Consider the following 24,544-nt stretch of genomic DNA (forward strand, 5'->3'; position numbering starts at 1 on the left):
GGATGCCTGGCTGGCTCAGTCAGTAGAGCATGTGACTCTTGATCTTGGGTTTGTGAGTTCGAGCCCCACCTCAGGTGTAAAGATTGCTTTAAAAAAACAAACAATAAATAAACAAAAACCCCATTACCCAGATTGTACCCCAGAATCTCTAGTGTTGACAACCAGACATCAGGGTTTGTAGATATGCCCAAATGCTTTCGCTATGCAACCAGATTTGAGAAACACTGCTCTAGACCAGAACTTTCCAAACAGTTTTCCAGAACTTCATCACGGCAAGTGGGGGAAGATAAGTATAGAATTGGGAGTGAAAAGACCAAAATTCAAGTTCTGATTCTGACTCTTGGGAAAGTCACTTCATCTCACTGCGTCTCAGTTTTCTATTTTTATCAAATAAAGGAAATGATAGTACTTACCTCTTAGGGATGTTGTGAGGATTAGATGAGATAACACACGTGACATCACCAAACACCATCCCATTATCATCAAATTCCCAAAGAGCACCTTTAAAGAACATGTGGTTCTCCTCAGGTGTTGCTTTGTGTCTAAGTTTCTACCCTCAACCCTGCACAGAGTTAGACTTCTAGGGCATGACAGAACACCCCAGAAGTTTCCACTAATGAAAATAAGTCTTGGAAATTTGAGGTACGTCCTCAAGGCTTCTTTTCCCCATTGCTATTGGTGCGTTCAGCCCTCTGCACCCTGGAGTTATGAATCTGCCAGTTTGCTAAATGTTTACTCAGAAGGGCAATTTTGTTTTAATAATACAGGAACACTTCAGCTATTCCTATTCACCTTCCCCATTCCTTCATCTAGCTCTTTGAGTTCCCCTGAATGTGCCCCCAAGCACCTCTTGTTTACTCCCATGCAGCATATTAGGGAAGGGTCTAGTATGTGTTTCTTACTCAGTAAATGCTGAGTGCACTGTAACCCCAGCCCAGCGGAGAACAAACAAGCCATACTCTAAACACCTACTCCCTGGCCTAACAATCTGTACTGGTGGAAGGGAAGCTTCTAATATTAGGAATTGTAGTGTGAGGATCATTTCATAACCACGAACACAAGCAACAGCAGTCATGAGATTATGGATGACTCATTGTCAAAGGAACACTTGAATCATCTTGATCAACCCCCCAGACTGATCAAAACTTCTGCACCAAACACGCTGTGCCATTACTCTTCTAATTGATTGTTATTGCTGGTTTGTCTTGACCCCATCAGACCTATTTTTAAACCTCTCACAATCCCCACCTCACCAAGTGAAATACTTTTTTGCGAGCACCTTTCTCTTATTTCTTACATGTTTACTTGATCCTTTTTCAAACTAGACAGTGAGTTGAGGACTCAGATTATTTCTTATTTATCTTAAAGTAGTACCTGATACACGATAGGTGCTTGTACACATGTTACATAAATCATAATCCTACATTCTTTCCCAGTGAAGGGGCGCTATTTCTAACAAGCTAAGGAAACTAAGATTGGCTTTATACTGTTGTTCTAGGGTTCCAGAAATTCTATCAGGATATGTATAGTACGTAGATATTTTATGGAGGAGAGAGGAGAGGAAAAGGGAGGGGAGAGGAGGGGAGAAAAGAGAGGAGATGGGAGGGGAGGGAAGAAGTTAGGGCAGAAGAGCAAGAGAGAAGGTGAGAGAGAATACCATGTGCTGGATACCATTCTAAAACTAGGGATACAACAATGAACAAAACAGCCCAAAATACCTGCTCTCATGGAATTCCTGTGTGTGTGTGTTGGAGGAATAGACAACACCACCAAAAAGTAAGTAAGTACAATATAGCACTGCTAGATGGAGATAAATGTTATAAAGAAAAGTGAGTAAGTAGGGTAAGAGGATAGAATACTGCATGGAGTGTTGGAGGGCTGTGGAGTTTGTTTTTTGTTTTTTCCCTTTTGAGAGAAAGAGTGAGCAGGGGAGAGGGAGAGAGAGAATCCCAAGCAGGCTTTACTCCCAGGGCGGAGCCCGACGCAGGACTCGATCTCACAATCCTGAGATCATGACCTAAGCCGAAATCAAAAGTCAGATGCTTAACTGACTGAGCACCCCAGGTGCCAAATTTTAAATGGAATGGGTAGGGAAGGCTTTACTAAGAAGATGGAATTTGGGCAAGGACTTAAAAGAGGTGAAGTAGGGAGGCTTGAGGCTATTTGGCTGAAGAACATTCCAGGTGGAAAGAATGGAGAGTATAAGGTTACTCAGGTGGAAGAGAACCTAAAGAGTCCCTAGAATGGCATGGAGGCTGGTGGACCTGGAGTAGAGCAGGTGCAGGAAGCACAGAGGAGAAGAGATTGTAGGGGTGGCTCAGGGGTGTAGGATGGGCGGCAGGGATGGGCGAGTTTTGGAGGGATCTTGTAAGCCATTGTCAAGACAACTTTCACTCTGATTGAGATGGGAGGCTGTTAGAGAACTTGATCTGACTTGTGTTTTAAAGGGTCATTCTGGCTGCTGTGATGAGAATAGTGTTGGATAAGGGAGGAAGTGAGAAAAGCAGTTAGAAAATTATGACAGTAGAGCAGCTGGCTCAGACCATGACAATGGAGGAGGAGGTAGGAGAGGTGGAAGAAATTTAAATAGATTTGAAGGTAGAACTAATGAGATTTGCTTTTAGAGTGATTATGAGTTATAGGGAGAGTAAAAAGTCATCCCAAGTTGTTTGAGCTGAGCAACTGAGAGGATGGATGGAAAGGGGACACCTACAGGAGAGGTTTTTGTGCTGGTGAAGGGGAAGATGATCTGTCTCTCTTTATCTATCATCTACCTGTGCCCTACTTTATATATCAATCAAAGTCCAGAGAGGCTAAGTAATTTGCTGAAGTTCTCATAGCTAATATGTACCGACAGTGGGTTTGAAGCCAAAGTTTTAGACTTCAAAACCCCTTCTTTCCCTACCCAACTAAGCCCTTTTCATATATTATCACATTTAATCCTACAACAACTTTATCCCCATTTCTTAATTAAAGGAAAAACAAAACAAAACAAAACAAAACCAAACCCTGAACTTCAGGGAGTTTAAATAACTGGCTTAAGCCATGTTAAGAGAGAGAGTAGAGATTCAAACTTGGTTTCTGTTTCCCAAACCTATATTCTTCCCATGAAATCATCAGATGGTGATAGAGATTAAGTGCACGTAAAGTATACTGCATATGCAATGTCTGGCACACAGTATGTTTTAAATAAATAATAGCTGTTACTGATTGATGTAGATCTCATTTGTGTATACTATATTCTCCCCTAAGTTCATTAAAATATAGGGCTTAAAGTAATTCTTTTGTAACCTCAGACACACCAGAAATGTTTATTAATATTTATCGTGTGAATCACATAGGGTGCAATTGAGTATATTATAAACAATATTCCATGGACACTTCCACTGCATATTGGTGTTCCCAAGCAGAAGAGGCATAAAGGTAAGAACATTTGTGACTGAAGAAAATCCGTAAAGCTATCCGAATGCCTTTTAGTAGAAAAGACCAAGAACCTTGCAGGAGAGGTTCCTACACTGTGGCAGAGAATGCTTTGTCCATTCTTTGCTCCCTGACAGTTCTTGCCCTATTATTACTCTGTGATTAATTCTGCGCTGGGCCATCCAGTTTATTTTTTAAATTTTATTATGTTATGTTAATCACCATTCATTACATCATTAGTTTTTGATATAGTGTTCCATGATTCATTGTTTGCATATAACACTCAGTGCTCCATTCAATACGTGCCCTCCTTAATACCCATCACCAGGCTAACCCATCCCCCCATCCCCCTCCCCTCTAGAACCCTCAGTTTGTTTCTCAGAGTCCACAGTCTCTCATGGTTCATCTCCCCCTCTGATTTTATATTGGAATCATTTGTTCCCCTGTCTCAAATGTGGTGATGGATTCATAATTCTTGCCTTGCATTAAAATTAAATCTGAGGCACCCTAATGCTCCTAATGCTAGGTCTGAGTATTTTTCTACCACACAGAATTTTCCATAAAGATTTTTAAAAATTTTAGAATGCTTCTGGCTCCTCGCTCAGCGGGAAGCCTGCTTCTCCCTCTCCCACGCCCCCTGCTTGTGCTCACGCTCTCGCTCTGTCAAATAAATAAAATCTTAAAAACAATTTTTTTTTAGATGCTTATCTAAGAAAAGAAGGCAGGTCTCAAATCAGTAACCTAAACTTCCACTGCAACAAGAAAAACTGGACACCTAGCGGGAGGCGGCGGCGGTGGCACCCACGCCAGGCAGGAAAGGGCAGGCCGGGCGAGCAGGCGGACCCGCCGACCACACAGCGGGCTGGCCACAGCGAGCTCACCCAGCAGCCTGCCGCTTACACCTCTAACCAACCGCCCACCAAGTCAGCTCGGGTTCCGCCGGCTGGGCCCGCGCGCTGCAGCCGTGGTGGCAGCCCCGGGAGGAGCCCTGGCGTTCCGTGTCCAGTTGCAGTGACAAGGGTGGACTCGAGAGGAGAGAGCACAACTGGAGGCAGAATGATCCAGTAAACGGCTGTTTCAGTAAAGGCAAGGGCGTAATGGGGGTCTAAACCAAAGTGGCAGCGAAGAGGAAAAAAGGTCGTGGATCGGAGTACTATTGAGGAAGTAATTTATCAGGTGTTGGGTTGTTTTTTTTCTTTAAGATTTTATTTACTTATTTATTTGAAAGAGAGAGAGAGAGAGAGCACGAGCTGGGGGGAGGGGGAGAGGGAGAAGAAGACTCCCTGCTGAGCAGGGAACCTGAAGTGGGGCTCCATCCCAGGACCCTAGGATCATGGCCTGAGCCAAACGCAGATGCGTAACCGACTGAGTCACCCAGGTGCCCCTATCAGGCGTTTTAATACCTCTTCTCTGAGATCTAGCCCCCAAGCTCTAAGTACTAGAGTTCTGATAATACATCATCTGCCTTGTTTCTGGAATCTCTCCAGATTCTGGGAGCTTCCAACTGTCTTCTCTTAACCTGCTCTCTTAATTTTGCCTGATCCCTGGGGCCCTGCTACCTCCCGATGGCCCTCTATGAAGCATTTGGAGAACCTCTCCCACCTCATGTCTCTCTCTCTCTCTCTTTTTTTTTTTTTTTTGGTCCACCTATGAGAGATACTGCTTACTCAGATTTGAAGATGGCTGCACAGTCAGCAGCGAAAGTTGTGCTAAAAAGCACCACCAAAATATCTCTAAATGAGCGCTTTACTAATATGCTGAAGAACACACAGCCGATGCCAGTGAATATTCGGGCTTCCATGCAGCAACAGCAGCAGCTAGCCAGTGCCAGAAGCAGAAGACTGGCCCAGCAGATGGAGAATAGACCCTCTGTCCAGGCAGCATTTAAACTTAAGCAGAAGAGCTTAAAGCAGCGCCTGGGTAAGAGCAACATCCAGGCACCGTTAGGCCGACCCATAGGGACCCTGGCCAGGGGAGCAATCGGAGGACGAGACCTGCCCATAATCCAGAGAGGCTTACCCCGAGGAGGACTACGTGGGAGACGTGCCACCAGAACCCTGCTTAGGGGTGGGATGTCGCTCCAAGGTGGATGAGCTGTAGCTCCCCGAATGGGCTTAAGAAGAGGTGGTGTTCCAGGTCGTGGAGGTCCTGAGAGAGGGGGCCTAGGGCGTGGAGCTATGGGTCGTGGCAGAATTAGTGGTAGAGGTCGGGGTATGATAGGTCGGCGAAGAGGGGGCTTTGGAGGTCGAGGCCGAGGACGTGGATGAGGGAGAGGTGCCCTCACTCGCCCTGTACTGACCAAGGAGCAGCTGGACAACCAGTTGGATGCATACATGTTGAAAACAAAAGGACACCTGGATGCCGAGTTGGATGCCTACATGGCACAAACAGATCCAGAAACCAATGATTGAAACCTGCCCACCCTCCTCGTGAGAGACTCTTGTTCAAAAGTCACCACATCTGTAAATAACCTTGAGATAACAGATGGAGAAGAAACCTGATTGATGCTGGAAGGACCTATCACAATAGGCTATGGACTTAACTTGCCACCAGTTTGTGCATTTAGTGTGTTCCTTTTACTTTTTTGATACTGTGTTGTATGAAACCCTTTTTTCCTCTGACTTGGGTTTTATTTTGTTGTGTTTGGGGTTCCCCCCCCATCGCTCTGACTTCTCTTTGAACATGAATGTGGTGGCCTTGTGGCTAGAAAACCCTCTTCCCACCTCTGCCTCCCTTCATGTGTCGTATGCTCTCATGTTCTAACATTACCTCTTGTCATCTCTTTGTCCCCACGAAAAAAGCCTCAGAAAGAACCCATCAATGTTCCTTCCTCATGCCTAGGTTTCTGAGAGACGGTTCTGTTCTACATAATCTTTAATATAAAGCCTCTTAGAAGTGTTTAAAAAAAAAAAAAGAAAAACTGGAAAAATAGGAGTAAAATAAACCCAAAGCAAGCAAAAAGAAGGAAATAATAAAGATAACAGTAGAGATCAATGGAATTGAAAAGAGAAAACGTTGGAGAAAATCAATAAAAACAAAAACTGATTCTTTGACATTAACGATATTGATAAGCCTTGGGGCGCCTGGGTGGCTTAGTTGATTAAGTGTCTGCCTTTGGTTCAGGTCATGATCCCAGCATCCTGGGACCGAGTCCCACATCCAGCTCTCTGCTCAGCTGGGAGCCTGCTTTTCCCTCTCCCTCTGCCTCTGCCGCTCCACCTGCGTGTACTCTCTCTCTGTGTCAAATAAATAAATAAAATATTTTAAAAATCTCAATATTGATAAGCCTTTAGCAAGACTGACAAAGAAAAAAGAGATAAGCCATAAATTACCAATATCAGGAATGAAAGAGGGGATATCATTACAAATCCCATAGACATTAAAAAGATATTAAGGGAAAACTAAGAACAACTTTATTGACACAAATCTGCAAACAGATGAAATAGAATAATTCTTTGAAAATAACACACTACCAAAATTCACCTAAGATGTAATAGTTAAATAATTCAGTAACAAAGAAATTGTATTTGCAGTTAAAAGTTTCCAAAAAAAGCAATCTCTAAGCACAAATGGTTGTCCTGGCAAATTCTAAGAAATATTTAAAGAAGAATTAATACCTATTCTACACAATCTCTTCCAGAAATAAGAAGAGGAAAGGACATTCCCAATTTATGAAGACAGCATTACCCAAACACCAAACCTAGACAAAGATAGCAGTAGAAAAAAATCAAAACAAAAAACCACTACAAGCTAAATATGCCTCATGACCATAAGTGTAATAAAGCTCAATAAAACATTAAGGAATTGAATATTTCAATATATAAAAACAATAAAACATCATGACCAAGTCGAGATTCTAGTGGGAATGTGAGATTGGTACAGTGTTGGAAATTCAATAAATGTAATCCACCATATTAACAATCTAAAGAAGGAAAAAAAATCACATGATCATATCAATCGATTCAGGAAGAGGATTTGACAAAATTCAACATCGATTCATGAGAAAGACTCTCAACAAACTAGGAATAGAAGAAAAATTTCTTAACCCAATAAAGAGTGTCTATAAAGTACATAGCTAACATATTTAATGGTAAAAGACTGAATGCTTTTTCTTTACATTTGGGAACAAAGCAAGGATGTCCACTTTCACCACTCAACATTGTATTGGATGTTCTAGCCTGTATAATAAGGTAAGAAAAAGAAATAAAAGGCAAGCATATTTTCAGATGACATGATTATCTATGCAGAAAATCTCAAGGAATCCATGACAGAACTTTTAAACTAGTGAATTTAATGAGGTTGCAGGATACAAGGTCAACATACAAGAACAAAATGTATTTCTTTATACTGGCAATGAATAAAATTTTTAAAACTTACATTAGCTCCAAAGAATTAAATACTTAGGTACAAATCTAAAAAACATGAAAATAGTCTGTATGCTTAAAACTACAAGAATATATGATAAATAAATGATAAAATAAATAAAAAAGACCTAAATAAATCAAGACATTACTATTTTATGGTTTGAAAGAATCATCATAGCAAAGATGTAACTCTCCCCAAACTGATTGGTAGATCAAATCCCAGCATTATTTTTATAGACACAAATAAGCTGATTTTAAAATTTAAATGGAAAAGCAAAGGAACTATAGTAACCAAAACAATTTTGGAAGACAGTAATAATGTTGGAGAAATCACACTATCAGATTTTAAAATTTGTTATAAAGCTACAGCAATCAATTCAGTGTGATATTAGCAAAATGATAGACACAGATCAATGGAACAGAATAGAGAACCCAGAAATAACCCACATAAATATGTCCAAGTGATTTTTTACAAAGTTGTGAAAGCGCTTCAATAGAGGAAGCCTTTCAATAAATGATGTTGGAACAACTGGATAGCCATACACAAACAAACAAAAAACCTTGATCTTAACCTCAAACTTTATATGAAAATTAACTCAAAAATAGATCATAAATCTACATGTAAAACATAGAATTATGACATTTTAAAGAAAAAAAAACAGGCAGAAAAATCTTCGTGACTTGGAGTTAGATAAAGAGTTCTTAGATGTGATACCAAAAGCACAATCCATAAAACAATAGTGAATTCTATTTGAGCAAAATGAAAAACTTTTGCTCCATTTAAGGCACTATTTTGAGAAAGGAAAGACAAGCTACAGACGGAGATAAAATATTTGCAAATCACATATCCAACAAAGGGCTTGTATCTAGAATATAAAAAGAACTCTCATAACTCAACTGTAAGAAAACTACCCAGTTTTTAAAAAACACTGTGTTCATGAATTGGAAGACACAACATAGCTAAAATTTAATTCTCAAATTTATCTATAAATTTAACTCAATTCAAATAAAAATTCCAACAGATTTTTTGAAGGTATATAAAAGTTCATTCTAAAATTTATATGAGAACACAAAGGAACTAAAATATCCCAAATGATTTCAGCAAAAGGATGGCAAATAAGCATATAAAATGTTCATTAGCCATTTGGGAAATGTGGATTAAAGCCACAGTGAGATCCTCTTGCACATCTATTAGAATAGCTAAAATTTAAAAAAATATATTATCAGTGCTGCTGAGGATGTAGAGTAACTGGAACTCAATATATTGTTGGTAGCAAAATGAAATAGCCACTCTGGATAGCAGTTTGGCAGTTTCTTATAAAATTAAGCATATAGGGATGCCTGGGTGGCTCAGTTGGTTAGGTGTCTGACTCTTGATTTCAGCTCAGGTCATGATCTCAGGGTCATGGGATTGAGCAGCTCTGTGCTCAGCGGGAAGTCTGCTGGAGATTGTCCCACTCTCTCTGCCTCTCTCCTTGCTCACACTCTTTCTCTCTCTCAAATAAATAAATGAATCTTTTAAAAAATAAAATAAATAAAATTAAGCATGTATTTACTGTATGACCCAGCAATCCCATTCCTAGGTATTTGCCCTAGAAAAATGAAAACTTATGTTCACATAAAACTCTGTCCATGAATATTTATAGAAGCTCTATTCATAATCACCAAGAATTGGAAACACCCAAATGTCCTTCAATGGGTGAATGTATAAACAAACCGTGCTGCATCTGTACAACAAAATACTAATAAAATTCAGCAATAAAAGGAACAAATTATTTGTACACAAAACAATTCAGATTGATCTAAAAGGCATTATATCTATTTAAAGAAGCTGCTTTTTAAGAGTTTACATACTGTATAATTCTATTCATATGCCATTCCCTAAAAGACAGAACTGTAGTGACAAGGAAAAGATTAGTTATTTCCAGGGCTAAGGTGTAAGGAGAGGGTCTCACTACCAAGGGATAATGCAAGGGAAATTTTTTTGGAGCAAAATATGGAACTATTCTGTACTTTTATTGTGGAGATAGTTACAGAAATCCATACATGTGTTAAAATTCATAGAACTGTATACAAAAAGCAAGTACATTATATGTTAATTTAAAAATAAAGTGGGGTGCCTGGGTGGCTCAGTCAGTTAAGCGACTGACTCTTGATTTTGGCTCAGGTCATGATCTCAGGGTCATAAGATCGAGCTCTGGGTTGGGCTCTGTGCTCAGTGGGTAGTGGCTCTGTCCCTCTCCCTCTGATGCTCTCCCACTTGTGCACGTACTCTCTCTAAATTAAATAAGTATTTATTTATTTTCAGGGCATATTTTATTTATTTTATTTTTTTATTATTTTCAGTTAGCCAGCATATAGTTTTCGATGTAGTGTACAACGATTCATTAGTTGCGTATAACAAAAAAATAAAGATAAAGTAAAATGGTTACTTGAGGAGTTTTTGTTGCTGAAGGACTAAAAGAGTTGGAACTTGAAATAACGTTTTCCAAATTTGGTTGCATTTATTTCCTAGATAAGCTATATTCATCTATCACCTACAGAGAAAAAGAGAAAGAGGAAGCGTGGTGATGGGGAGATGATTAGTTTACATACATGTCCATATCCATGAAGTTGGAATGTATCTTTTGGATGAAATCTAATGATTGAGCTCTGAATATGTTGCCCTTAAGGTATTTGTGGGATATTTCTGGTGTAGATATTTGTTATATACACATCTGAAATGCAGAAGAGAGCTGAAGTGAGATATTCTGCTTAGGAAATTTGGGGTTTAGATGAGATTGCTCAAGAATGCAGAGATTGAGGGGTGCTTGAGTGGCTCAGTCATAGGGGGTCTGCCTTCAGCTCAGGTCATGGTCCCGGGGTCCTGAGATGGAGCCCCGCATTGGGCTCCCTGCTCCGCGGGAAGCCTTCTTCTCCCTCTCCCGCTCCCCCTGCTTGTGTTCCCTCTCTCGCTGTGTTTCTAGCAAATAAATAAATAAAACATTTTTTTAAAAAGATTTTATTTATTTATTTGAGAGAGAGAGAATGAGAGAGAGAGAGAGAGCACATGAGAAGGGGGAGGGTCAGAGGGAGAAGCAGACTCCCTGCCGAGCAGGGACCCCGATGCGGGACTCGATCCAGGGACTCCAGGATCATGACCTGAGCCGAAGGCAGTCGCTTAACCAACTAAGCCACCCAGGCACCCAATAAATAAAATCTTAAAACAAAACAAAACAAAACAAAACAAAAACTGTGCAAGAATAAGAACTGAGTTTATTTAACCTAACCTCTTCATTTGAAAGATGATGAAACTGAGGGCTCAGAAATGAAGTCACTTGACCAAAATAATGCTTAATCTGCCCCCCCATGGCCATATTTTGCTAGTTCCCAAATCTTCCTGTTAACATGAAGTTACTCTCCACCACAAATATTGTACACACAGAGCAGTACACATAACCGCATGTTTGGTCCCTTTCTAAATGCATTTGTGTAGTCAGGTGAACCAGAAATTATGGGAGAAGGGGAGTTACCTTCCCTGGTGGTAAATGGGCTGCAAGAGGGTATGAGTGTGGTCTTGAGAGATGTGTAGACTTGGTATAAACAGAAAGAAGAGGTACAAGGAAACAGACAGTATTTCGAAAACAAAACAAGACCTTTGGCAGAAAAATATTGCCAGGGTAGATACATATGAACAGATATTTTATTCTCTTCCTACCTGGAAACTATCCTTGTAGAATTCTCTAGTAAAACTCTGAAAGTTTCTGTAGTTTACTCCAGTGAAAGAGATTGTTCCCTTGCCATATTCCCAGATGGTGTTCTGGGGGAACAGGGAGTAGGAAAATTTGGCTGGAGTTCGGCTAGAAGATAAATTAGAGGGGAGAATGGATGGTCTTCAATTCAAGACTAAGTTTAGGAACATAATAAATAAGCATGTGAGTATTTAAGTTAGATGGGAATCTCTGCTTGAATTCATTGCGTTACCTACCAGTGGTATAACTTGTGCCTTGACCTCTGTAAGTCTCAATTTCCTCCCTTGAAAAATAGGTAATGTGTTAGTGCTGAAGAGAATACATATAATGCACTTATTGTAGGTGCCAAACTCAGTAAATGAAATGTTTAATAAATGCTGTGCTTTACTTTTATTATTAATTAGGTATGTAGCTCCGTTCTGTAGGAAATGGCCAAAGACAATACAAGCCAACATTTTGGACAGAAATAGTTCCTGTCATTTGTAAATTGATCTTTATGTGGTTTAAGCTGGTATGACTAGTCCCCTCCATGGGAATCGTAGAGATATTTACAGTTGAATGCAGAGGACTGAGCTCAACTGAGACAATACTAAAGATATAAATGGAAAGGCACATTATACTAGGAGGCTGGAGGGTGGAGGAGAGGCATTATTTGTCAAATGGCATCAGTGTCCACAGCAGACTGGGCCAGTGGGAGGAGGGGGGGCTGGAAGGCAGGAAGGACGGGGGAAAGCAGTTATGGAAGCAAAAGGGTCCTAGAAACAGAGAGCAGCATGAGTAAGCTGCTGATTGAATTTATCTAGGATGATGAGGGGATTATAATGTTCTAAGAGATTACTTAAGCTTAGAAAGAGGAAGTAGTAGGATCTCTCATCTTCCTGCCCCTGAGAATTTATGATGTTGGAGACCGTGTTTCCAGTGCTTTTTATTCATCCATTCCTTTTTAAAAAATATATTAAATAAAGATGACAAAATAGAGGTGAAAAATGCCTGCCTCATTTTGTGTTTGCAGATTTACTTGTGGACTCCAGAGTAAGGACGTGATGGGGCAGGGAGTTCAAGTGATATTCCTTTTATCAATCATTGCTGTAACTTAGATATTTAGTCTATGTGCACTTTACAGATGCACACAAATAAAAATACTCTATAAAATTCATTTATGAGGACTCATAGTTGCATCTCTCAAACAAGTTTCTGTTCCAGTCATTATGTTTTTTTAAAAAAAAAAAAATTGTTTATGGGATTGTAATTCAGTTACCTCTTCCCTGGAAGTAAAATTCCTGGGTAGACCAGGAAGCTCACTAACGAGTCCCAGTGGTCCCCAACCCTAGCTGGACTGTAAAATCAGCTACAGAACTTAAAAAAAAAAAAATGTATGAGCCTGGCCTGGGCTCCACTCCAGAACATTTAAATTAGACTCTCTAGAAGTAATTTCCTTTCATTTACTCTAAAAGAATCTAAGATTTTAAAAAATAGAATTGGCACAACATTTCTCCCTCTTATAATGAAATTTTTGGCTTAATGAATCTTCAGTGAATAACTTTCAGGGTATTAACATTTTGCAAACTCTGACCCAGCACATCTATCCTGAGGAACAGAGCAGGAGGAAATGGTCGTAGATGCACCCCAAAATTTATCAACCATGACACATTGCAACAATTTTTTAAATAGTAAAGATGAGAAATAATCTAAATGTGCATTAAGAGAATTTTCTAATTGAGTATAATTAAGGTTAAAAAAATTGGGGTACAACCATTTAATGGACTACTTTGTAGCCATTAAAAATAATGTTGCGAGAGAATTACTTAATGCATTTAACATGCATGCAATTTATTAAGAGAAAGAAGGATGTTATACAATAATATGTATGTGAGATATACTTCTTTGTAAAAAAAACCACAAAACTGTATGAATAGAAAAAAGACTGGAGGAATAGGGGCACCTGGGTGGCTCAGTCGTTAAGCGTCTGCCTTTGGCTCAGGTCATGATCCCAGGGTCCTGGGATCGAGCCCCGCATCGGACTCCCTGCTTGGCAGAGAGCCTGCTTCTCCCTCTCCCACTCTTCCTGCTTGTGTTCCCTCTCTCGCTTTCTCTCTCTCTGTGTCAAATAAATAAAATCTTTAAATTAAAAAAAAAAGAAAAAGAAAAAAGACTGGAGGAATATATTCCAAAACAGTAAATATTTAAGATGGGAAATATTATGATTTTTATATTCTTTCTTAGGCCTAATATTATTTTCTGGATTTTTTTATACTAAGCATAAATTATTTTTATAATGAAAAAAATGTTATTAGATTAAAAGCAGTTATAGAAATCTAAACACCTGAAACATTACTCTATGGAGCTGCTCATTTGATATATTGAAAGGAATTGCCACCAAAAAAAAAAAAAAAGTAATTGCCACCATCATTTTACATATGTGTAAACAGGTAAAAGAGCCTTACAGGAACACCTTTGATTTTTCTGTAAAAATAACCATGGTCAAATCCTTATACAATGTATGACTATTATTTAGGAAGAAAAGTCCGGAACAACTGGCTTGATTTGGCAAAGACAGAGGGAGATGGGGTTTTGGGCTCTCTGACTGGTTTTTGCAGTTGTTCTGAACTAACAGGTTGCTTTCTTCCTCAATGTTTTCTAATTAGGAACAGCCGTTCTGAGCTTTACACGAGGTTTCTTCTTCCTATCCATCCTCTACCCCTGAAAGTTAAATCTATCTCTAAGGCAAGGAAGTGGTGGAGTAGACAAGGCAGTGGATTGGCAAATTTGTGCATTTCATCTGCTTTAAAACATGTGATATAAGTGTCCTGTGGAAGAACTGGACTGTTGTGATAATGGTGATATGGTATGAACACTTCCCAGTGTTTTTCAACATTAGGTTGGGAGAACACAATAATCTTAGCTGATTGGGCAATCCATGTAAACAATCATAAAGTGAGCAGATTCCCTTCTACCAAACTGGAGCTCAGATCAGCTTAGAATCCAAGGATGAATTCACGACTGCTGTTAGAGGATGTCTTGTTGTCCTGTGTGAGAAGAGGACATGAGTGTGGTTGATCTTAGTCACGTCGTGGGCTAAACAAAAAGGAAGAAAATATTCTAACTCCCTTGTATATGTTTCTTAGTTGTTTTTGTGTCGGTTGTTCCCAACCGATGAAACCAGAAAGCTCCCAGGGCTCCTCTCTCTGAAGGAAAGGTGCATTCAGAAGGGGTGAGCCACTGGTGTTACCTTGAGGAGTCACTGATAACTTCCAGGGCCTAACCTCCCTACAGCCGCTGTCACGCCTGTGAGCAGAAACTGGGTGAGCTTTGGAGTGTGCAGAATATGACTGTTGCAGATGAGTCTTGGAGATCATCTACTTACTTGGATAATTTCCCAGATGATAAAGGTCACACCAGTTTATCCAAGAATACCCAAAATGGGCAAGGTGGGTTTGAACTTTGCTAAGCCAGTGATCTCCCACCATTTTCTCTCTGGCCCTCCCAGATGATGCTCTTTCTCGTGATGAAACTGGGGAGAAGAATGCGGAGGAAGATCTGCCCTTAAACACTCACAGGCTACTAGGAGGAGATCCCATGAAATATTCACCATAGGAAAGTAGGGAGTGGGGGTGGGGGAGGTTAGAGGGTAACCAACTGACAAACAAAGCCATTGCCAAGCTCAGGTATGGGGTGACTGGTCTGCCTGGGGTGATGGCAACTGAAATGGGGAGGAAGGGCCAAATATGAGAAGAACACAAAGGAAGATCCCATATAGATTTGATATTTAGTGTAGACTGGCTTCCTCTATTCTTCCTCCAATTAGATGAGAGGAAAAGCCCCTAGCACTAATCCTAGCATTTGGTAAGTACTGAGTAAACAGGAGCTTATACTAATCATGACTGGACATACATAGGCTACTAAAGAGAAAGGTCTTATATTTGAATAAGCCTTGATGAATCTGCCATGACCCCTGCCAGGCCAATATTTTATTTTTGCTGGGCTGACACAGGGTTAACATTAAAGGTTTATTAACATATATATTAAAGATACATTATAATGTTAATGTGTCTTTGGGACAGATTAATACTGTCTTTAAAGATATCACTTTCTTTCTCTCCCTCTCTCAACATATTATTTACACATATATATGCAAGCTTCCCTATATATATGTACATAAGGTAGAATAACATTATGTAGAAATAGATATACGTGCATCAAGCTATCACAAAGTTTATATGAACTTAAAGGCATATTAGTTTTGTTTACATATATATTTCTATAAAGGACTATGGCTCTATATGCATACCTACATATTATTCTATTATATTCAGTACATACTCTATGAATAAAAAGGCCATAACTTAAAATACGGCCTTTGGTATTTGCATAATGTCTTCATTACTATTGAACAAAAACTGATCAACACATTCATTTTGTGGAGAAAAGTTTTATAAATGGGATGAATGAGATATTTTTTCTTTAGTCCTTAAAATGACAATGTAAAGAAATGGGATCTCTTTTCCCTGGAGATGAGAATACCCCAGGGGTATAATATTTCCAGACAGGATACTATAGATGTGGTGAGAAGCTGCTGTATCTCATTTCCAATGAGGCCACAGGAGAACATGATCGTAGCAGGAAGCTGTGGTTTAGGCTTTAAAATGCCTTTCTCATGAGGTAGTATAGAAGGAATGGGCCATTAAAGGAGTTTATGTATTTTCTCTTTTTTTTTTTTCTGTTTCAAAAAGGAAACCAGTTATCTGAAATTGGTTAAGTCAGTCTATTCCATATAGCCCATTCTAAGACATGTCCCCTTCCTACTCTCAGGAAACTTCTGATGAGGTGGTGGGTGGATCTCATCAGAAGGAGCCAGTCTTGTATCATCATGATCCCAGTGCCTCTTTGCTTCTCCCCACAACACCAGCTGGGAGGATCAGGAATGGGAATTGTAACCGCAGGAAACCACTAAGAAACATCAGAGACACCATGTGGCCTGGCATGGTGGACCATGCCATGGCTGGACCTATCCTATTTAGTTTCCAAGGAATCACTAGAGAATATGTATTTCAACAATGGGAGCAGAAGTTGAAAAGCAGCCACAGGATAGAGGAGGGTTGTGACTGGCCATTAGCTTAAAAAGCAGCAGAAGAGTGAGTAAGCGGAGGAAACAGTGGCTGAAGAGAGAAGATTGAATAGATGCAAGAGAGAGAAAGCGAGTCAAATGTTCATGTGACCTCATGAGGGAGCTGCCTAAATTGGTGATGGGTTTCCAGACTGGTGTCAAACACCCTATCCTTTCTTTTCTCTGTATCAACTGGATGATTTTGGCCACAAGGAACAGAAAACTCAAGTGAAAGCAATTTAAACGGGGGGGGGGGGCATTTATTATCTCACATAACACAAAGTCTGGAGACCAAGATGGTCTATACTCAATGTTTTGACTTTTGAATAAGCCTAGTTCCCTCATGGATGCCAGATACCTTTAGAAGCTCCATGTTTCAACCTTATTTTCTCAAAGATGTACCTCCTGCAACCTCCTACCCTGTGCCAGTGTGGCTCAATTTCCCTTGGCTTGCTGCCCAGTGGGCACCCTGAGGTCTCTCTCCACCATCATTCTGGAATTTTTTGGGTCTGTTTGTTGTGTTGAATCCCCTGCTTCCCAGATTTCTCATCTTCACTTTTCTTGGTTTAGTCCCTTGTTTTGGTGGAGTACATTCTCTAGTAGCTTTCTAGGGGTACATGGGAAATAAATTTTTTGAGACATTGAATAGTTGAAGCATCTTAATTTTAGCCTAATAGTTGATTGATAGTTTGGCCAAGTATAGATTATGGTTTGGAAGTAATTTTCACTCAGAGGTTTGAAGGTATTGCTCTACTATGACCCAGCTTGCTGTGTTACTGTAGAGAAGTCCAATGTCATTCTGATTCTTGATCCTGAGTATGTAATCGATTTTTTCCCTCGCCTCTATAATAGACTCTCTTTGTCCCCGGTGTTTTGAAATTTCATAATGATGTGCTTGGTGTGTTAGCGTGAACCTTTTTTTTTTTTACTGTTTGGCACTCAGTAAAACCCTTCAGTCTGGAAACTTATGACCTTAGTACTGGGATTTTTTTTTTTTTTTTTACATTCTTTCATTATATCTACCCCCATAAGTTTTCTTTCTCTTTTCTAGAAGTTTTATTACTTGAATGTTGGACCTTTTTTGCTCTAATTGTTGCCCCTCCTCCATCTAGTTTTTTTTTCTTTTTTTACTTCTTGCTTTATTTTTAGGAAGATTTCCTCAGCTTTATCATCTAACCCTTTTATTGAAATTTGTCATTTCTCTTATTTTTAATTTTCAGAAGATCTTTCCTGTTCTTTGATTCTCTCCCTTACCTCTTTTGTAAAAATGAAAAAAAAAACCCAAAAAACTAACCCCCCCCCAAATCCCATCTTGTTCTTGTTTTATAGATGCAAAATGTACTCTTATCTCTCTGAGGACATCAGTGAAATTTTTTCTCCCTATATCATAGCTGTATCTTCCAAATTGTTTTTCTATATTTGCCTGGACTCTGACCTTTATGTCAGAGCCTTCCTCAAATATCTGATGATCCTTTGCAGTCTAATCTTACTGGAGAGTGGACCACTAAAAAGCTAACTGCAAACACTTTGCACACGCTTGGGCCTTGTCAACTGTTGGACAGATTACCCAAAGAAGAATCCTCCAGTCTCCTGCCTGAAAGGGTATAATCCTGAGTGTCAGCATTTTGGGGACCCAACTTATGGAAGAGGTCTGAGTGTGTGGAATTTCACTCAGTCTCCTTGTTTTCAATCCAGCCACTCTGTGCTCGGCTTTGCTTGGTGGTCCTTAAGAAAGACATCCTCTCTTGCCTTTTGCATTGTCACCTCTCAGTGTGGGGACAAGAAATTACCAGATGCACCGAGGGGATTTGCAGATGTCTTTTTTTTTCTTTAACAGATTAAAAAAAAAAAATCCTTTTGTTTTCAGCCTGGTCTTTACTCCCATGCCCAGAATTTCCACTTTCTGATACTTTGGGGCACTCTTGTGAAATTAGGTTTTTTTCTTAGCCTTCTGCACTGATGGGTTAGTATTCAGCTTTTTTGGGTCTGCTGTCAGTTCCTACATTTAAAAACTTAGCTTTAAAATTTTTGTTGGTCTTCTTTCCTCTCTTAGTTTCTTTGTTTTTACAGATCTATGCCTTGGAGGAATTTTTATTTACCATCTTTTTAGTGGGGTTTTGGAAAGGACCAGTGGGGAATACATGTATTTAATCTGTCAACTTTATTGTGAAGCCCTTTGGACTTCTCTTTTTAATACTAAAGACATTTTCCCAGAATTTCCCACTAGACATACAACATGGGGCTACATGCCAATGCCTAAACCAATTACTAGCAGGGGATGAGGTCACTTTGGCTTAGAAAAACTGCAATTCACTCCTGGCAGTGAGGAGGAGCCCCTTCCCTGAGCACAGGACCACACAGAGGGCAGAAAACTAGAGTGTGATATTCAAAATATTCAACATCAGATAGAGCATGGCACCAAGCAGTCAGAATGGACACACTGCCCAACAGGGCGAGTAAAGCCCTAGGAATACCGAGTGAAATCTGATTCTGCCAGCAAGGAAGAGGATGGGAAAGGATTTGGTGCGCCCCCAATGGTGGCTACAAAAACCTTGGTTCTTGGCGCCTGAACAGCAAACGTAGAAAATGAAGTGCAGAATTGCTTTAAAGAAAGGACCAAATCACCTCCTAAGGACAATTTCAGCCTAAGAATTTTTACCCAAAGCAGAATTGCTCCATTTAATAATGTTTTCTGAGAGCAGTCTACTAATCTGAACCAAACACCATCGCAGGGAGCCAGAGTACATACAAATTACAGAGCGAAGGCCACTTTCCAATTCTGGCACAACAGAAGGCTGTATATAAAAGGTTGCTCTGAGTACTTTAAGACTGAACTTTGGGAGAAAGGTTCTGCCTCAGTGGTATTTACGACTAATTGGTTTTATCTCACTTGCCAGCTCTTGATTTATGACGGCTGTCTCGAGCATTGGCTTGAGTAGAACTCTGAGTTCGGGCTGGGATCAGCTGGAAAGAGCACTGTACTCATTTAGCAACATGCATGTGGATATTGGCACAGGGAGTGCCAGTACATGAGCTATTTATTTTCTCTCTTCTTTCAGGTCATTCCCACCTGGGTCAAGGCTCAATGGAATCACCCAGGCTAGGGATGTCCAGATTGCCAACTGTACCTAAGACAAGGGGATAACCTTTTCTCTTGGCTGACACATTAAATTGAGGAAGAAGAGCATCCTCAAGGAAGAGTTCTTAGGGATTTTGCTAATATCAGGGTCAAAAGGAGAAGGAAGTTTGGCGCAGTTGGTAGAGCCTGCAACTCTTGATCTCAGGGTTGTAAGTTTGAACCCCACATTGGGTGTAGAGATTAGTTAAAAATAAAATCTTAAAAAAAAGGAGAAGGAAGTTTTGTTGAGCTTCATCTTTGAGAAGAAAACTAGAAGACAGAGGTGCAAGGATGTTTCAGTGACTCTGAAATGAAATGTGGATGGGTAAAGTATAAAATATTTCCACAGCTCTGTGACTAACAACACCAAGTTTGCTATTTCTGCTTCCTGGTGGTAATTAGCAGTCAAACAACTTGTTTTGGGTCATTAAATATGATCATGGGTAGGGAGAGCAACCGGCCTTGGATCAACATGAGTGGTGGGGTTGTGGGGTTGTTGAGCACAATGGTCAAGAAAGAATTGTTGAATGGAAAAAAGACAGTTTCTTCAACAAATGGTGTTGGGTAAATTGGACAGCCACATGCAGAAGAATGAAACTGGACCATTTCCTTACACTACACACAAAAATAGACTCAAAATGGATGAGTGAGACAGGAATCTATCAAAATCCTTGAGAACACAGGCAGCAACCTCTTCAACCTCAGCTGCAGCAACTTCTTCCTAGAAACATTGCCAAAGGCAAGGGAAGCAAAGGCAAAAATGAACTATTGGGACTTCATCAAGATAAAAAGCTTTTGCACAGCAAAGGAAACAGCCAACAAAACCAAAAGACAACCGATAGAATGGGAGAAGATATTTGCAAATGACATATCAGATAAAAGGCTAGTATCCAAAATCTATAAAGAACTTATAAAACTCAACAGCCAAAGAACAAATAATCCAATCAAGAAATGGGCAGAAGACATGAACAGACATTTCTGCAAAGAAGACATCCAAATGGCCAACAGACACATGAAAAAGTGTTCAACATCGCTCAGCGTCAGGGAAATTCAAATCAAAACCACAATAAGATACCACCTCACACCAGTCAGAATGGCTAAAATTAACAAGTCAGGAAAAGACAGATGTTGGCGGGGATGAGGAGAAAGGGGAACCCTCCTACACTGTTGGTGGGAATGCAAGCTGGTGCAGCCACTCTGGAAAACAGTATGGAGGTTCCTCAAAAAGTTGAAAATAGAGCTACCCTATAATCCAGTAATTGAACTACTGGGTATTTACCCCAAAGATACAAATGTAGCGATCTGAAGGGGCAAGTGCACCCCGATGTTTATAGCAGCAATGTCCACAATAGCCAAACTATGGAAAGAGCCTAGATGTCCATCAACAGATGAATGGATAAAGAAGATGTGGTATTTTTATATATATGTGTATATATATATATATATATATACACACACAATGAAATATTATGCAGCCATCAAAAAAATGAAATCTTGCCATTTGCAATGACGTGGATGAAACTAGATGGTATTATGCTAAGTGAAATAAGTCAGTCAGAGAAAGACATGTATCATATGATCTCACTGATATGAGGAATTTGAGAAACAAGACAGAGGATCATAGGGGAAGGGAGGGAAAAATGAAACAAGATGAAACCAGAGAGGGAGACAAACCATAAGAGATTCTTAATCTCAGGAAACAAACAGCGTTGCTGGAGGGGAGGTTGGTGTGGAGGATGGGGTGGCTGGGTGATGGACATTGGGGAGGGTATGTGCTATGGTGAGCGCTTGTGAATTGTGTAAGACTGATGAATCACAGACCTGTACCCCTGAAACAAAAAATACGTTATGTGTTAAAAAAAAAAAAAAAGAATTGTTGAGACATTGTATGGTGCAACTGAGTAAGTGTATTTAAATAGCATGGAGACAGGACCCATGGGCAGAAAGAACTGCACTTTTGCTGTATATATGCTTAGTGCTCAAGGGGCAGAGGACAGTATTAGATTATAAATATCTTCTTTGAATTTCTACTGGTGAAGCTACTTTTCACAGGATTTCTCTGGTGCTTATCATTCGGCTCGATATTAACTATTAGTGGGATATACAAGCAGTCATGAGACCCTTTAAGAATGAAGCAACCAGCACATATTTGGTCCTTATTGGAATTACACAAGCTATAGGTCAGCCTTCTGGGCTAAAGCTGAACGTTTTTCTGTTTCTATCCCTCATCAGTGGCAGTTATCACAAGAGAGGAAAGCAAGTTGAAATCTCTGACACCTACTGTAAAGAGGAAAAGAGCATGTGAGGAGCAGTCTGAGAGGGAGCTTTGGGCTGAATCCTAGAAAGGTCCTTGTGGAGGTTTCCAAATATAGTGCTTTCTGCTCTTCAAAGCGCTCTTCACTGTTTTCTCCTAGAATTTCCTGCCTGCTCTTTGGGTTAGGTACAGGTGATATTTTTAGCCATTTTCTTAAAAGTAAATTAATTTTAAGAGAGGGTAAAGTAACCCAAAATACACAGCTAGATAGAAGTTGATCGAGGACTAGAAACCAGTTCCCCCAACCTACAGACCAAGGCTGTGTCCCTACACCATAATGCCACTGGAACAGAACATGGAATTTCCTGGTCTGGAGGATGTCTAGGAAGATATTAAGCAAAGGTGAAAGTGGGGATAAGGAATAGTGTTCCAAGCAGAAAGAATAGCACTTGCAAGGCCCTGAGGAAGGAGAGGACAAGGTGCTCCCTGAGAACCAAAAGCAGGCCAGGAAGGCTGGACCAAGGAAAGCTACATGGATATTGCTATCAGATGAGGCAAAATGTGTAGCAGGAGCAGATCACGAAGGGCACTGAGGGCTCTTCTTCTGCTTCTTCAGCTAAATTGGCAGGTTCCTTCCTAAATAGCCTGAGCACACTCTCTTTGGACTTTTGTTACATCAAATGGTACCAACCTTTGAACCACTGGTGGGGGGGTGGGGATGGGGAGGATGGGATTATTGTAAATACATAAATCTGTTTGCATGCCAATCTCAGTCTGAATAAAAACATGTTTTGCATTTTTATATACCACTATTTTCCAAACGAATATAGATGTTGTGATGACTAAAACTCAAATTCAATTTCAAGTACTCCTGAATTCCTAGAAGCTTTTGGCTATTATGTAAATAACCCCTATGTCTCTGGCCTCATTAGCTAGTGACATCAAATACAATTGCAACTCCTTTTGCTCTACAAATTGTTACAGCTTGAAAGTTGGCCCACTCAAAGTGTCATCCAGCTATTTCTGACCGTTTCCATGGGCACAGGACAGGTCTCTGGGGTTCTTCCTACTTGAGCTTTTCATCTTAATCGTTGTACTGTTGCTCCTGCCCTTCTTCTCTCATGGTTTCCTGCTCTTCTGAGCCCATCTTTGTTCATCGCCACCTTCTGTGACCCCACCACTATCTTGATGCATTCCCACCGCTCATGTCTCCTGCTGGTTCTGTCAGCACTGCTACTCTTGGTTGCAAATAGTTTGCTTTCTGCTTGTAGAAGACTAGCATAACCTCCTGCAGCTGGAGGGCGGCCCTATCACTTCCCTAAGCTTGACTTCCCCTCTGGCCGGCATCTTCTGCACCTGTGCAGCCCCGGAGTCCGGCCTTCTCCCTGTACGAGGCCAGCTTACTCTGAACAGTGGAACGCCTCCGAGTGTCTCCACACGTAGGATTCCCATCCAACTGGTCTCGCAGAGAGAAAGGCTTTTATTCCCATAGTCCAGGCGTCAGCAAACTATGACTCAGGGGTCAAATCCATTGTCCGTCTGTTTTTGTAAATAAAATTTTACTGGACCACAGCCACGCTCATTTATTTACATATTGTCTGTGACTGCTTTCGCACTACAGTGGCAGAACTGAGAGGCTGTGACAGAGGCAGTATGGCCTGCAGAGCCAAAAATATTTACTATCTGGATCGTTACAGAAAAAGTTTGTCCACCCTTTATCCAGTTCGTAGGCCTGCCATATTTCCTGCCTAGAGATTAACTTCTGCCTAGTGGAAACATCCTTCCCCTCAGGGGAGAAATGATATTTCTCACTGCTAAGTAATGGTCCTCCTTATGAACTCCCACCTAACAGTCGTGCCCTAAAAATACAGGGATCATTTTTCTAAAACTCATGCTATTCAGTCTTATCTCCGGTAACTTTGTTATATGTACTGTATGTACATATATGGAAGGTGGGTGTGATATGATCAGGTTTATGTTTTTATTTTATTTTATTTTTCCAATTTGGGAAGGATTTAATTAACAAAATAAAATGGGGGAAAAGGGCCCATGGGGGGCTCTGGGGAGAGAGTTCTCTTCCCCACGGCTGATGCCCCCAAGCCTGGCAAGCCCAGAGAGGGCTCTTGGACCCGCCCGAGCAGAACCCGCCTTGACACCCGGAACCACTCTGCACGATGCCACCTCCTCGTGTACACTCCTCATTCTATACAGATTTTAAAAACCCAACAACTGCCATTGTCATAAAGTGGCTTCTAGTTCTCCTACTCTGGCTTGGCACGTTAATGCATGCAAAGCAAGGTTTCAAGGGCTTCACCAAACAGTTAATTTTGGCAAAAAGAGAAAACAAACAAAAAGCTAAGATTCCTAAGCAGGATTAAAAGCCACTGAAGTGAAAACGATGTATTTCTCAACAGTATGGAATGAGATCACAGCTACAATCTTTTTTTTTTTTTTGCCATCCTCTCTCCGGGTCAAAGTTCATAGCAGCATAACACAAAGTCCTCCGTCAAGCCAGTGTTCTCTGCTTTGGGGGTCAGAATTCACAAGTCAAGT

The 24,544-nt window shown here is 40.4% G+C and overlaps 1 protein-coding gene across 1 annotated transcript; it reads left to right on the top strand.

Moving 5' to 3' along the window:
* Window positions 1-5,029: 5,029 nt before the first annotated feature.
* Window positions 5,030-6,136, top strand: LOC118015551 (chromatin target of PRMT1 protein-like). The gene has a single exon (XM_035012299.1). It carries the CDS (start codon window positions 5,070-5,072, stop codon window positions 5,511-5,513), a length of 444 nt encoding a protein of 147 aa, XP_034868190.1. The 5' UTR covers window positions 5,030-5,069; the 3' UTR covers window positions 5,514-6,136.
* Window positions 6,137-24,544: the final 18,408 nt, after the last annotated feature.

The sequence above is a fragment of the Mirounga leonina genome, unplaced genomic scaffold, assembly GCF_011800145.1.
Source record: "Mirounga leonina isolate KUSES-001 unplaced genomic scaffold, KU_Mleo_1.0 Mir_166, whole genome shotgun sequence".
Taxonomy (NCBI): Eukaryota; Metazoa; Chordata; class Mammalia; order Carnivora; family Phocidae; genus Mirounga; species Mirounga leonina.

Coding starts and splice junctions, on each gene's coding strand:
- LOC118015551 (XM_035012299.1), top strand. CDS start 5,070: ATGAGAGATACTGCTTACTCAGATTTGAAGATGGCTGCACAGTCAGCA.